The 15,689-nt window shown below is 45.2% G+C and overlaps 1 protein-coding gene across 1 annotated transcript in view; it reads left to right on the forward strand.

Annotated features, from left to right (window-relative positions):
• LOC115356916 (serine/threonine-protein kinase BRSK2-like) overlaps window positions 1-15,689 on the forward strand; it is a 172,863-nt gene that overhangs the window by 141,133 nt on the left and 16,041 nt on the right. Inside the window, exons 14-15 of the mRNA XM_030048213.1 lie at window positions 11,490-11,550; window positions 14,481-15,138. Coding sequence (XP_029904073.1) covers window positions 11,490-11,550; window positions 14,481-15,138 — 719 coding nt within the window. The remainder of the gene's footprint in view (window positions 1-11,489; window positions 11,551-14,480; window positions 15,139-15,689) is intronic.

Consider the following 15,689-nt stretch of genomic DNA (forward strand, 5'->3'; position numbering starts at 1 on the left):
GTGCTTTGTGACCACCTCAAGTTTGAAGAGGCCCTCCTGATTGCTGACTCATACAGCAACTCACTGTACCCCTACTCTGATACCATGGCCTCGTTGATCAAACACTATGGTCAGCCCCACCAGCTGTCACTTCAGCGAATCGCAGAGCTGATGGAGGAGCCCAGCATCCGAGCAGGTGACACAGCAGGGTTCAGGAGGTTCGCTCTGAGAGTTCGAGCTCTGGTTGGAATGTTGGAGCAACTGGGTGAAGATGGGCGCATAGAGCTACAGTGTGGGTCCCACGTGGCCAGGCTAATGAAAAAGCTTCCTCAGGATCTCCGTGCCACTTTCCGCCGCCACCTCTACTCTCGGCGGGGGGAGGGAGTCCCGTCATTAATAGACTTCGCCGAGTGGCTGGAGTATGAGCTGGTAATCCAGGAGGGCGGAGACAGGCTTGACAAGATAGATGATGTGCAAAGGGGGAGAGGTGGGTCTAAGAAGGAGGGAGACAAGGACAAGAGAGCTGCAAAGAGGACCATGACTGTGCTGCATGGTGCCGCCCATGATGCAGCCCCTCAGGCACGCCCAGCCGAAGGTCAAGCCCCTCAAGAGACTCAGGATAAGCCTAAAGCTTATTGCCCCTACTGCAGCAATACACAGCACTTTCTGGATCAGTGCTTGAACTTCAAGCAACTAACCAAGGAGCAAAAGACCACATGGGTGAAGTCCAACAACCGCTGCTGGCGCTGTGGGCGGAACCACCAGGCTGCCCAGTGTAGGTTGAAAGTATTGTGCAAGACATGCAAGGGAAAGCACCTTGAGGCCTTACATGAGGTGAACCTCCGGGCTGTGGGGACCGCCGCAGGGCATGTCGCTGGTGCAGAGGTGAAGGCACCTACAGATGTGCTGTACCTGGATCGGAGAGCTGGCTGTAACGAGGTCCTCTTGAAGGTCAGTAAAGTGTTGCTTCAAAATGGTGACCACACCCTGGAGACATACGCCATATTAGACGATGGCTCAGAGAGGACAATCCTCCTCCAGGATGCTGCTCAGAGGCTGAAGCTTCAGGGAACACCAGAGAGCCTCACCCTAAGAACAGTCCGACAGGATGTAAGGACACTACATGGCTCATCAGTGACATTTAAAATCTCCCCGGCTGGTCAGCCGACAAAGACATTCACCATTAAGAGGGCCTTCACTGCAGGTGAGCTAGGCTTAGCTGATCACTCTTATCCAGTGAAGAGACTGCAGCGCCGATATAAGCACCTCAAGACGCTCCCTCTGCAGCCATTCACAAATGCCCATCCACTACTCCTGATAGGCTCAGACTGCCCTCACCTGGTGACACCTGTTGAACCTGTCCGACTCGGCCCACCTGGGGGCCCAGCTGCAGTGAAGACCAGACTTGGCTGGACACTGCAAGGCCCAGTTAAGTCTCTCAAACAGTACAGCCACCAACAGCAGTGCCTGTTCCTGGCCACTGCTTCACCAGCAGCTGAACTTTTCAATCAAGTAGAGAAGCTTTGGCAACTGGACATTCTACCATACAGGAGCGAAAAGCTGGTGACAAGGTCAAGGAGAGATCAAGAGGCCATAGACCTCCTGGAGAAGAAGACAATAAGAGTGGAGGTAGAGGGTGTACGCAGATACGCCACCCCACTGTTGCGGGCGAGTAACATGCCTACACTCAGAGTGCAGCCCGAAGCAGTACTCCCCAGCTTGCGTGGCATAGAGAGGCGTCTCAGCAGAGACCCGGTGAAAGCAGAGGCTTACCAAGCTGAGATGATGAAGCTGGAGAAGGCAGGCTATACCACCAGAGTCAGCCAGGAGCAAGTGCAAATCAGTAGGGAGTCCTGGTTCATTCCCCACCACCTGGTGACACACAATGGGAAGAACAGAGTCGTTTTCAACTGTTCTTTCACCTATAGGGACCAGAACCTGAACGAGCTGCTTTTGCCCGGCCCAAACCTAGGTGCATCTCTCCTGGGTGTCCTGTTGCGGTTCAGGGAGCACTCCATTGCTGTCAGCGGTGATATAAAGGGAATGTTCCACCAGGTGAGACTGCTACCTGAAGACAGGCCTTTGTTGCGTTTTCTTTGGCGCAACCTACAGAGAGACTCCCGACCTAGTGCGTATGAGTGGCAGGTGCTTCCTTTCGGGACTACTTGTTCACCATGCTGTGCTATATATGCTCTACAGAAGCACGTGCATGATCACAGTCACCAGGGAGATGAAGTTTGTGAGTCCATTGAGAGGCACTTCTATGTGGACAACTGGCTGCAGAGCTTCCCCTCTCCAAACCTGGCCAAAGATGTCATCAACAAGGTGAGGAAACTGTTGATGGAGGGAGGTTTCGAGCTGCGACAGTGGGCAAGCAGCACGCCAGACGTCATAAGCCACCTGCCCAAGGAGATCAGGTCGGAGAGCAATGAACAGTGGCTAAACCACACAGACATGGACCCACAGGAACCGGCCCTGGGGCTGCGCTGGTTATGCCACTCAGACACTCTGCGCTATAAGTCACGGCTGCCAGAACGCTCTCCTCCCACCATGAGGAACATTTACAGAGTATTGGCTAGTCAATACGACCCCATAGGGTTCCTCACACCATTCACTACGAGGGCCAAAGTGCTGGTTCAGCAGTTATGGGACAAGAAGCGGGAGTGGGACGACCCGCTGTTGCCTGATGACCTACTCACAGCATGGCAGACCTGGGAGGAGGAGTTACAACACATGGATGACATCAGACTGCCTCGTTGCTATGTGAGCCCAGCCATGGACAATGTAGCCAGTAAGCAGGAGGTGCATATCTTCTGCGATGCATCACACCATGCATATGGTAGTGTGGCATATCTGCGCATGGAAGATTCAGAGGGGCGTGTGGAGGTGGCCTTCCTGACAGCCAGGTCCAGAGTGGCTCCCAAGCGTCAGCTTTCCATGCCACGGTTAGAGTTGTGCGCTGCCCTCACTGGCGCTCAGCTTGCTAACCTGCTAGTCCGAGAGCTCACACTGGAGGTGTCCAGAGTGGTCATGTGGACAGATTCCACAACGGTCCTCGCCTGGATCCAGTCGGACTCCTGCCGCTTTAAGGTGTTTGTAGGAACTCGCATTGCGGAAATACAGGAGTTGACCGACAGCCAGGCCTGGTGCTACGTAGAGACAGCAGAGAACCCAGCGGATGACCTCACTCGGGGGAAGACCCTACAGGATCTCACGGGCAAGAATCGTTGGACCCATGGCCCCCCCTTCCTGCGGCTACCATCTGACCAATGGCCAGCACACTCAGCCGCAGGAAGTGAAGACATCACTGAAGAGCTGCGAAGGCCCACAACCTGTTTGGTTGCCACGGTAGCCACCACTAACCACTCCCTACCTGATGCTCAGCAGTTTAGCAGCTTCAGTGAACTGGTAAAGGCAACCGCCAGATACCTTCATGGGGCGGCTGCTGATGCCGAGGAGACTCCCACAGCAGAGGAATTTAAGGAAGCGGAACTCAGCATCCTGCGGTCCGCTCAAAGAGACAGCTTCCCTGAAGAAGTTCAGTGCCTAGCAGCTGGGAAACCAGTCTCCTCATCCAGCCGTTTAATCACACTGGCTCCAGAATATGACACATCGCTTCAACTGATGCGTGTGGGTGGCCGACTGCGGCGCTGTCAGGATCTGGGGGATGATGCAATCCACCCTGTAGTCCTTGACCCAAGACATGCTGTGACCAAGTTGCTCATCCAACAGATGGATAATGACCTGAAACACCCAGGTGCAGAGCGACTCTTTGCAGAGCTGAGGAGAAAGGTTTGGATTCTTCGTGGCCGGGAAGCCATAAGAAGAGAACAGCGTTTATGCCCTGAGTGCCAAAGATGGAGAGCCCAACCAGTTAACCCCAAGATGGCAGATCTGCCTCCTGCTCGGCTCCGGCTGCATCAGCCAGCCTTCTTTTCTACAGGGATTGACTGTTTCGGTCCATTGCAAGTTAAGATTGGCCGTCGGAGTGAGAAACGCTGGGGCCTGCTCTTTAAATGCCTAACGACAAGAGCGGTCCATATTGAAGTGCTGTCCAGCCTCAATACAGACTCATTCCTGATGGCATTGAGGAGATTCATTTCTCGTCGTGGAAAACCAGCAGAGTTGCTCTCTGATCAGGGCACTAATTTCAGGGGTGGAGACAGGGAGCTACAAGAAGCCTTCAACGCCCTGCATCCTTCCCTACAAGCCCAGTTGGCAGAGCACCAGATAAAGTTCTGCTTCAACCCACCCAGCGCTCCCCACTTTGGAGGCTCCTGGGAAAGGGAAATACGGTCTATCAAAGCTGCCCTGACTGCCACCTTGGGCTCACAAGTCGTCAGTGAAGAGGTGCTGACCACTGTCCTGGTAGAGATTGAGGGCATTTTGAACTCCAAGCCGCTAGGCTATGTATCATCCGATGTGGCTGACCCGGACCCTGTCACCCCCAATCTGTTGCTGATGGGGCGGCCAGACCCCTCTTTACCTCAGGTAGTGTACCACGACTCAGAGCTGCTTGGCCGTCGCCACTGGAGGGCCTGTCAAGTGTTGTCCGACCGCTTTTGGACGCAGTTCCTGCGCCACTACCTGCCCACACTTCAAACCCGGTCTAAGTGGCAGTCAGACACCCCCCCTCTTCAGCTGGGTACGGTCGTAATGATTGTTGACCCCCAATTGCCCAGAGCTTCGTGGCCTGTTGGGAAAATCAACAAGGTATTTCCTGGAACCGATGGCCTGATCCGAACGGCGGAGATTGAGGTCAGGGACCGGACCTACATTCGCCCCGTAAGCCGTCTCATCAGACTTCCTGCTGTTCCGGACATGGACGAACAGTGATAGACTCATTACTGCAAATTTGCTGGAGCAAATTTGGGGGCGGCTGTGCTGAAGATGTAATTTGGAGGCCCAGCCACTTGGCGGTGCTGTAGCCAACTCAGCTGGGCTAGGACTTTTACCAAAGAAGAAGAAGTTCTGTAGCATGCCTGGACAAGTCTAGTTTCACAGTTTAAGTGAGTTGGTCCACCATTTATGTTCACGTGTGTGCGTCCAGAGAAACGTGAGTTCATTATTATTATTACATCTCTGAGAAACATTAGCTAAATGTAGTTTTTGCTGGTTTGTGTTTACAGCTAGGTTGAAGGCCTTATATTGTAAATTTATATTATATATTTGTGACTGCTGGTGCATATCTTATGCATAGTATGCCTCTTTCATAAATGTTAGGCAGATGTCATTATTTCTTGTTATAAGACAGGTTGAGTAATTTCTGCTTGTATTGTTTATTTTCAGAACCACACATAAAACACACAATGTATGCTGACTGAGCTGCAATAAAGCGCAGTAAAAGGACTAACAGGCTTCTTGAAGTTTCATTTATATTTAGTCTTGGGGGAACCACGTGCATTCTAACCAATGCCCACTTCGCGATTATTATTGAGAGAAGCCAGCCTGTGATTACTGAGCCTCTGCGACAAATATCCTCCATGATATTTAAGTCTTTCATTAGCTGAAGGTGGACTGCAGTCTCCTGGCTCTTGCTACTGTTCGCCCTGCCGTTTTCCCCGCTTGCAGGTAACCATAGCAACAAAGACGCCACAGAAGTCCTTGTGAGTCGAGCATGCGCAGTCGTGACTGAATATTCCGGTTCGGGGAGTTTTCCGACTAAGGTGTTTACAAGCCCCAATATTCCGGTTGGAACAGGAATAATCCAGGGGTCTTATTCGGAATTCTCTCCAACCGGAATATGACCTTAATCTGGTTCGGTGCGTGTTTACATGACACGTGTGCAACAGGAATAAGACAGGAATAAGGTGTGCATGTAAACGTGCTCAATGAGAGGAAGATAGAGCCACTACTGTTCTGGGTGGGAATGAAATAATTTAACATTTCTCAAAACGGGTGAACTTTCCCTTTAAGAAATAGGAACATCTATTTTTTGTCGTCCAGTAGTGAGATGATTATTGATACTGGGCTATCCAAATAAAGCATTACCCAACATACGCATTTATAAAAATTTGGACCAAGTAACTTCCAACCTGGTATCCAGGACCAGAGGCAGCATGTTTCTGATTACTGAGAGGGAGGGAGTCGACTGAGACAGGGACTCTTCTCTGTTCTCTCTCTAATCAGAGGAGTGGTATTGTTTTCTCTTCTGTTCCCATCCGCTTCCTCTTTAACATTACTCTTTCAGCCCCCCAGGGCAATAACCATTTTTAGGTCAACTTTTCTCTTTGCTTGCTCGCTCTCTCTCTCTTTCCCCTCCAATTCCTCTTTACCTCCACCCATCTTCACTCCCTGTTGTTAGTATTTGTGTGTGTGTGTGTGTGTGTGTGTGTGTGTGTGTGTGTGTGTGTTTGTGCGCGCGCGCGTGTGTGTTTATATTTGTTTGTGCTTTGCTAGTCTGTTTACTTACTGATGCATGAGGAGAGGGTAATTTCATCATTTGCAGCTTTCCTTTGCAAGCCGTTCACGGCTGACCTTGTGCCGGGGAACACACTTTCTAGATGGATTCATGGCCTGGACGGAGATTAGCATAAATTAATTGCAGAGAATGCAGATGGAGTGCTTTGCAGGAATGAAGAGCAAACAGGGATGGAAATGAGGCTTTCACTCCCTCTGAATAGTCCTTTCTGTTGCATTGTCCTCTCTCACAGATGCACACACCTCACGAACGGTGAGCTGCCAATCATTTCACCATCATCTTCTAAAGTCCACACTGTGTACATGAAGAGTGCAGTGACAGTTGCATATGAGTAGAAGCTTCTCTCTGAAGTGTCTGACACGGTGTGGAGGATTTCCTCTCCATCATTCGTCAAGCACCAGTAGATGAGACTTGATAACCATGTAGCATGCCCTCAGTATTAATTAATAAAGTTGATACTGCATGTATTATTCTGATGAGCACAAATACCAGCAGAATGAATGAGTATTTACACTTTTTATTTAATTGCATCAGCTAGCAGGAGGCAAAATCTCTTGTGATTAGAAACTGGAGGAAAGATGAGGAAAGGAAAGAAGAAAAAAGTAACAAAAATAGGGCTAATAAAAATAATACTAATCTTACTAATAACAGGCAAGATGTCCAAATGATCACAGCATCTGCACTAGTTTGAACTGAGAGTTGTGTATCGTTCTCAGATATGGGAACATGCAATTTGTATCACTTGAGCAAGCTGGCTGGTCATGCCAAGTATGATGTCATCTTGCATCTGTGTGTGTGTGTGTGTGTGTGTGTGTGTGTGTATGTGTTCACGCATATTTAAATATGATTTACTGTTTCAATTTTCATTTCCAACAAAGTCAAATTGTCTATGGGCAATTAAATCCCAGTCTCCCTAGACGTCAGCAGGCCTATATTGTCCGTGCATGTGTGTGTATGTGTGTGTGCATGTGGGTGTATCTGTATGTGTGTGTGTGTTTGGGGTGGGGGGGGGACCAGAAAGGGACACGGCTACGGCACAAAAAAGAGAAGCAGATATGAAAAGTTAATGAATCGTAAATGAAAAATGGAAACGCTCATGAAGACAAGAATAGACACGCGCTGCTAATGAATTTTGCAGTGCATGTATGGCTCTGTGTACATGTGTGTGTGTTTGTGTGTGTGAACATATTGCAAATGTAACATGTCTTAAGTGTTTATAGATATTGACTTTAACCCCGTGGTGTTTTTCATGTCTTGTTTTTATGTCAGTAAACGTTAATGGGAATCACACACCAAGTGATCAAATTGGGCCAGTTTTTCTTATTAACCTTAACTAGAGGTATTAGCCCAACACACGCCTGCATAAGAACAGCCATCATTAGAATAGATTAGATTTGATATACTGTGTTGTTTTGAAGGAAATTTGCCTGGACACATCAGTGCCTGCTCTACAAATACAATTAAAAACACATAAAATGCATAAGTACATACAAGTTACATGCAATACACATAGATACACAATGACTTCCCTGCCTGTTCACACAGTACATACATGAAGGTGGCATGTTTTGGCAGAATCAGGATTCATTAAGGACTTTGATGGACGGTGGGGGCGAAGGAGGCTGTGTATCTGTGGAGCCGACATTGGGGGACCCTGAGATGCCCACCTGAGGGGTCTGAAATGAACTTCTCACTCATCATAGTGTTTTTATAAGAGCCTGAAGGATGGGATGTTGTTTGACTCCCGTAATCTACCAAGCTCTCTGAGTGAGACAGGTCAGCTGGTCTGATAGATGCTGGACTAAATATTGCTCCAAAGTTCGGCTGCATTTTGACGAGGGAAAAACTTGGATTTTCAGAGGAGTGCCTTTACCTCTGACCTCAAGATGTCTGAATGAAGATGGGTTCTCTGGGCACCTTGGGGTCTCCCTATCGTCGGCATGCCTCCCTAATGCTAATCCAGTGCAGTTTGAGGCAAAATCATGCAGGTTTGTGCATGCAGTGCAGTGTGTTATTTTCACCTATTGTAAAACAGTAGCTTTCTGCACACTGAAAGCTGAGATTCTTGTGGATTCAGTGAGCCCAAATTTATTCATGTGTGATGATGTTAGCCCTCGTAGTATCCATTTAATTGTTTAATTTCTTTGAATTTGGCATGTATTAAATGACCCACACTGCAAAAACTCAAAATCTTACCAAGATTATTTGTCTTTTTTCAAGTCAAAAATGTCTTATTCCTTGTCAAAATATCTCATTACACTTAAAATAAGACATGATCACCTCAGAAGTAACTTGTTTTTAGACAATTGTCTCTTGTTTCAAGTGAAAATTTGCTTGTTTCATTGGCAAAATTTGTTTCTTGTTTCTAGCTAATTTTCACTTATTTCAAGTGAATTTTCACTTTTTCCACTGGCAAATTTTGCCAATGAAACAAGCAAATTTTCACTTGTTTCAAGTGAATTTTCACTTGAAACAAGTGAAAATTGTCTAAAAACAATTTACTTCTGAGGTGATCATGTCTTATTTTAAGTGGAATGAGATATTTAGACTAGAAATAAGACATTTTGACTTGAAATAAGACAAATAATCTTGGTAAGATTTTGCGTTTTTGCAGTGCATTGTGACCTTTAAGATAATCGCAGCTTCATGAATCTTTACATCCACAAGCTAGAGGATCAAATTGCAATAGAACCGTGATACATATCAAATCGGCACCCAGGCGTCATGATAGTATTGAATTAGGAGAGAAGTATGATGTCTAAGCCCTACAAACTATGCTGTATAGCGCAGGTAGTAGGCGTCCGCTCTCTGTCACCACATGGTAAAAGAGGAGCAGCACTCTCTGTTTCACGCCAAAGACCCTGAGCCCGTGCTGTTGGACCCTGGAGAGACGCTGTCCACCTGGATGTTCCATGTTAAGGTGTTGTCAGTGTAAATGCCCAGTCTACCTGTGCTCTCTTGTGATCATGGAAAACCACTGGTGAGTGGTCACCTAGGATATTGGGGTCAAACACCTTCTCCTCTGTTTTCTGGATGGTGATCAAGAAAGTTTTCAGTTATACCTGAGAGGCACCAGAATCCTAGGCTGCATTACTACTGTAGTCCTTAATGCTCAATTGTGATTTTGTGCTCAGACTTAGTCATTTATTTGTCTGACTGTTGACACTGATATTTGAAAGCACTCCATTTTTTTTTTTTTTAATATATTTTTATTGCAGGATTGCAACAAAAAGTTGATTCATATTCTATTACAACATTACACATACACAACCATGTTTATTTTTAGACACTAGTGCGGTCCCACAAAGTTTACGTATTTTGTGGTGAGAAACAACAGAAAAAAAGGGAAAGAAAAAAAAGGTAAAATCAAAAATAAACAAAAGAGAGCGATAAAAGGAAACTGAAAAAAAGAAAAAGTAGATACAGTAAAATAAAAGCGCTCCATTTGAGTTTAAACAGTCCTCCAGGTTGATAGTCTGTCATGGAAGCCACTGATGTTATGGTCCAAAACAATAACCTGCCCGCAACATCCATGGACATATAAATATAGTCTGAATACAAGACACTGGCCCGCATTCATAAAAGCCACCGGCAGTTTTAACGCTGCGTAAGTGCGCACTACCGTGCTGGTAGTAATTCTCCTCATTCATAAAAGAGGTTTACAGCCTGAATTTTACTGCTTCCGCCATTTTTGCACAACCACCTCTCTCTGCTCACTGAATGTCCCTTAAGCGATGCATAGAACGCACCGCTGTGCAAAAAACACCACCACCTCTTGTCAGATGCTTATTCCAGTTCAGATGAATTCAGTTGATTGTTATTCCAGCTAATAATTAACAGTTTGAAATTATGGGCATTGATATATATACATAAAAAAAACCTGAGACCAGTGTTTAAAGCTGTCCTTGGAAATATGGATTTATAAAATGGCAATGGCAATGGACTAAATATGTTATTAATTATTGTTCATTAGTTGGCCTTTTTATTAAATATCACTCCCCCAAATCACTTTCAACTGGTCATTGCAATCATTACGTGTACATGCACAAAATATTCTGACTTTTAGCCTTACTCTGAAAACGACAATATTCCTAGTAAACGGTTTACTTGGCTGATGAAGATGAATATTCCACTAATATCATTACATGGGCTTTTGCCTGGGACACACCTGACGATAACCACAGTACCACAGTAATATGATGCCGCTGCTCTAATCAGCAACAAGGTAACTTGATGAAGCACATCAGATTACCACAGCGTTAAGTTTGCGTGGCACAAAGAGGTCACAAAGCAATGTGCAGACGTTTATGGAAAGCATCATTTTTTTTTTTTTTCATTAAGTTTTGCACCCGTGCACTATTCTTTTTGCTGAGTTGAGCTTCTTAATTGTATCCTGCTTAATAGCTTACCCTTGTCTTTGCTTTGAGGCATTTGACTTTTTTTTTTGGCACTGCAACCTATTTCTTCTGTGGCCCTAGTTTTGTTTGCAATCAAACAGATTTAGGAACGTACTATATGAAGGGGCTTCAAAGCAGAGATAAAAAAAAATGCTTTTTCTGTTCACACTGCATTAAAAACATCAGATCTGTGCCACAAAGTAGGGAAATTCAGAATTGGGACATTTTGCCGCAATGTGGACCCAGAGACAGGTTTAAAAAAAAAACTACGGGATTAAAAAGAAGAGGCAGAGCAGAGCAGGGATGTGAAGGACAGAGAGAAATGTGTTTAATAAAGTGTTTGTGAAAACCGCAGGGAACGGGGACCGAAAGAATGAGTTTTCTCCCAGCGATCTGTCCTTGTTTGAGTCACTCTGCTCCGCTTACCCTGGCTCAGATTGAATCTCCTTAATTCTGCGGCTCTTGGCACTAAAGTTACCAGACTTGTGTAGCTAGCTCTCTAAAAGGTCAGCAACTCCAAAAAGAAGCTGAGGATTCATATTTCTGTGGAGTGTGTGTGTGTGTGTGTGTGTGTGTTGTAATGTTCGCTATGTCTCCCCATTTTGTCATTTAGCAGATGTATTGCAATGTACAGTGTGAGTATACTGCACTTAAAACTGCGTATGTGTGTGTGTGCGTGTGTGTGTGTGTAGATCACGGTCCATCAGCGGAGCGTCCTCCGGCCTGTCCACCAGTCCTCTCAGCAGTCCCAGGGTAAGTGCCAGTCTGTCCCACGCACTGACTGATCTCCCACAATGCACCTCACTGCTAGCTCTGCTCTGCTATTTATGTCACTGGATTGTACACACAAATGTCCATTCACTTGTGCCACTCATCAGCCTGCTAAGCCTGCTTGACTACATGAGACTGTTCCAGATCAGAAAGCTGCCACATTTATATAGCAAGTCATGTTACTTGGCAGAATGTAACGTGTAGAATTCAGGAGGCTGGATTGCAATTAAAGGAAAAATTCATTCTTAAACACATTTTATTTATTATTTCACTTCAAATATCATGTAACTGCACTGTCTCATTCCACATCAGAGGAACAGTAGCCACCACACAGAGCTACAAGTAGATTAATAAAATAGATTAATAAGTAGATTGCTTCATTTGTTTTCTTCATTAACCCTCTGAACCCCAAGCAGTTTTTGGGTGTTTTCTGCTCCCCTCACATTTTGGCTCACTGTGGGCTTGTTTTTCACTGTGATTACAAGTGCTGCACCTCTATGGAAACAGCACAGCTGTGGCTATCACCTGAAGTCATTCAGAAATGTCTTTCACACAGTATGAAAGAGTTATAGTGCCATAAATAATAAAAAATTTAAAAAAAAAAAAAAAAGTCAAACTGTTTTTTTTTTTTGATATTTCAATTTCACAAAAATTGATAAACATTGGAATAAATATACAGAACATTTTTTCAGGTGCCCACAAGTGTCACTGATCTAGGAAAAAAAAGTAGGGCTTCACATGATTTATTTCCTGAAATATTAACATTTTTCCAACCTGTATAAACTTAGGCGTTTTTACTACCTTGCCCCCTTTCATGTTACTACTGTTGCCTACACACTGAAATTCAGTGAATTTTTGTCACACGACTGTTGGGCTCACTTGAATCAATCAAGATGTCTCAGATCTGCTGAAGACCGCAGAATTTTCTGTTTTTGGAATGATCTGGATTGAGTAAACGACTATTTTTTGGCGAATTGTTGAATGAAGCATGTATAATAAAATGATTCGAATGAAAAATCACTTTTTTAGGCTTAGTTTCGTCCTTTTTTCTACCACTAAACGGAAGTCGGACATGTTGCATTCAGGGACCGTTGGAAAATTCAAATTCCGACGAAAAAATAGGTTTTTAAAGCTTCCAGCTATGATAAACGATTGAATTTTGGCGATTTAAAAAAAAAAAAAAAAAATACATGTCTTTCTATCCCACCGGCGGGTTTGGGGTTCAGGGGGTTAAACACATGCACACATGTTGGAGGACAAAAATAACAACATTCTCTGTCGTACTATAAATTAGTTTTCGGGAAGACCACCGCAACGGCTGGAGTTTGTTCATGTGTAACACAATTTTTACAATCCGAAGTGGTGTTAAAAAAGTATCAATCAGGCTGTTAAAGTATATTCTGGGAAATGTATTACATCACTAACCACAGGAGAAGTAGCCTACATAAGACAGGTAGAGGGAAAGTTGATACACCAAAAAACTAAATTACATCACAAAGCTACTCAAAATACAGTAATTCATTAAACATTGCCTGAGTGCATGGATGATATGTACATTATCAAAGACTGAATTTTTCCTTTACTTTGTGTGTTTAATGCCTACTCGATAATCACAGTCATTATGATACTGTAAGCTTCTTTATCATGACTTGTTATGTCAAAGCCATTTCACACTGAAGTAATATAATGTACAGTATGAAAATGTCCACTGTTCAAAGACTGAGATTCAGAGGAACATTGGCTGGTGAACGTTCTCTAGTCAAGGTTGTGACGTGACCTCACTGTGAAAGGGCTTTAAGGCAGACTGTGTGTCATAGAGCTTTGGATGAAGTGGGACTAGATCCATCTGAGGCCAAACAGTGAACTCCAGATGAGATCCGGTGATTAATGTTCATACATAACAGATCCTCAAACAAACCAGGAATGGATTGAAGAATAAATCCATCATTCTCATAAAAGTTGCTTAAAACACCCTTCTGTAAAGACAAAATAGAAACGTTAGGTGTTCACATCAATTCAATGATGCTTCGTTTTTAGTAAACCCATGTATTTTAACACCTAACTCTCAGCAAGGACACTGTATCATCAAATATTCCTCTTGCAAAGGCATGCAGAAACTTCTCTATATCTCAGCTGTATATCTAACTGAAGATTGGGGACATTATAGATTAAACATCCTTTTCAATTATGCATTGCCATGTCATCACATAATTTGTACACACAAAAAGAAGTGGGGTATTAAGTTAAGAATGAAAAGCATGCATTTTAGTTTGTGATTTCTCTTGCAGTAAAATGAACACACACACTTTTCTCACTGAATTTAATAATATGAGAGTATCACTTCATGTAAAGCAGCCTTCATATGTGCTTTATAATGCTGACATGAGGATGGAATGACAGGTCATGACAGCTTGGCTAGCCAGCATTTGGAGACTTACTGTAGATACATCTAGATATGTTGTCCATCAACAGTTTGTTAGTTTTCGTAGTCATCAGTTAGCACACTGTTATGACCTGTCCTGTGAATTACTAGCTCATTCATTTCACAACATTGTGCATGCATTCTGGTCGCTTTCCCAGGTGAAGGGTGAAGCTAAATTGGTTAGCTTTCAAGCTGGTTCACTTGCTGTTTATGCCTCATGAATGCTTCAGGACTGGTTTCCACTGCTGCCTCCTGACTGGCTCACTGTGCTAATTGCATGTTCTTTTTTTCTTTCTTTCTTGCACTCTCACCACTCCCTGCCTGCGTGTCACTCGCTGCACCTCTCAACTCATCTGCCACTTTCCGTTTTCTTTCCTGGTGCGTTTTTATGGAAATGAAATTTTGCTGGGCTGTGGTGTTCCTCGGCTGTGGCCATGCTTTCTCATCGGCTGACTGTACTGTCATCCTGTCGGTGCATGACCAATCGCAGCCTGTCAGGCGGTTTTTCATCCCGCCCCAGTCCCCAGACCTTTGTCAGTCCCCCAACTGCAGTCCCACTCACTCCCCAGAGGTTCGCCTTAATGGGGTGGGGCCACGTGCACACAACTCCTACCAGCCAAAGATGGGGTCTCCCCTCATGCATCCCCGCACGCAGACTCTCCCTGCTAAGCCCAAAGTCTCAGAAAAGCCCCTCCAGACCACCAGGTCCAACCCCCTGCCCAATACAGCTGAGAGCCCCACAGCTCCCAAGTCAGAGCCATCAACACCAAGCCAGCCCCTAGCCCCCTGTATTCCCAACAGCCCCAGGGTGAGACGCCATCCTCCCCTCACTGTCCCCCCAAAGCTCTCCATCCCTCTGTCCCCCGTGCCTCCTATGTCGCCCCTCCGTCGCCACCACCTCCACCCTGACCACAACGGAAAATCTGTCCCCATCACGCAGGTGACCCCCCACCCCTCCCCCAGAGGGAGCCCTCTCCCCACTCCCAAAGGCACCCCGGTGCACACGCCTAAGGACAGCCCTGCTGGCACTCCCAGCCCCACACCACCCCCCAGCCCCTCCATCGGAGGTATGCCCTGGAGGACGCGCCTCAACTCCATCAAAAACAGCTTCCTGGGCTCACCTCGTTTCCATCGCAGGAAAATGCAAGGTACCATTGGAGGAGATGGGCCAGGATCTTTCAGATTCATCATGAAGCACAGTGAAGCTGTTTATAACTTAGGCTGATCTTAATGGTTATATCTTGTTTCTGTCTGCATGATAACAGATGCAGCTGAGAATGTGTTTAGACATAAACACTGCATTGTTATAGCCCGGGGAATAACTGCTAATAATGTTTTTACTCTTAATCACTGTGTTTAGATATGGTTCACCTGCTTCTAGCTTTATTGTGTGAAACAGCAGCCTCTAGCCATCTCATATAGAAGATAACAATCTCATTACAGGAAGTGGAAAATTAGTTGTTGCTTTAGTTCAGGTATCGTTTTCCCATAGGCACTTCAATAAAACTATAAAATCCCTTTTTACCATTTAAAATGAAGCCATTATGAGGCTAATAATCTAATTTACAATGATAGATTGTATTTTTATTGAATCTGAAATAGCAGTAAGGTGACAACAAGTCAAATAACAGCATCTTCATGACTACAGATATTATGTTTACTATGGCTAAAGACAGCATGGACTTGGCATTAGAGGTAT

The sequence above is a fragment of the Myripristis murdjan genome, chromosome 3 (assembly GCF_902150065.1).
Source record: "Myripristis murdjan chromosome 3, fMyrMur1.1, whole genome shotgun sequence".
Taxonomy (NCBI): domain Eukaryota; kingdom Metazoa; phylum Chordata; class Actinopteri; order Holocentriformes; family Holocentridae; genus Myripristis; species Myripristis murdjan.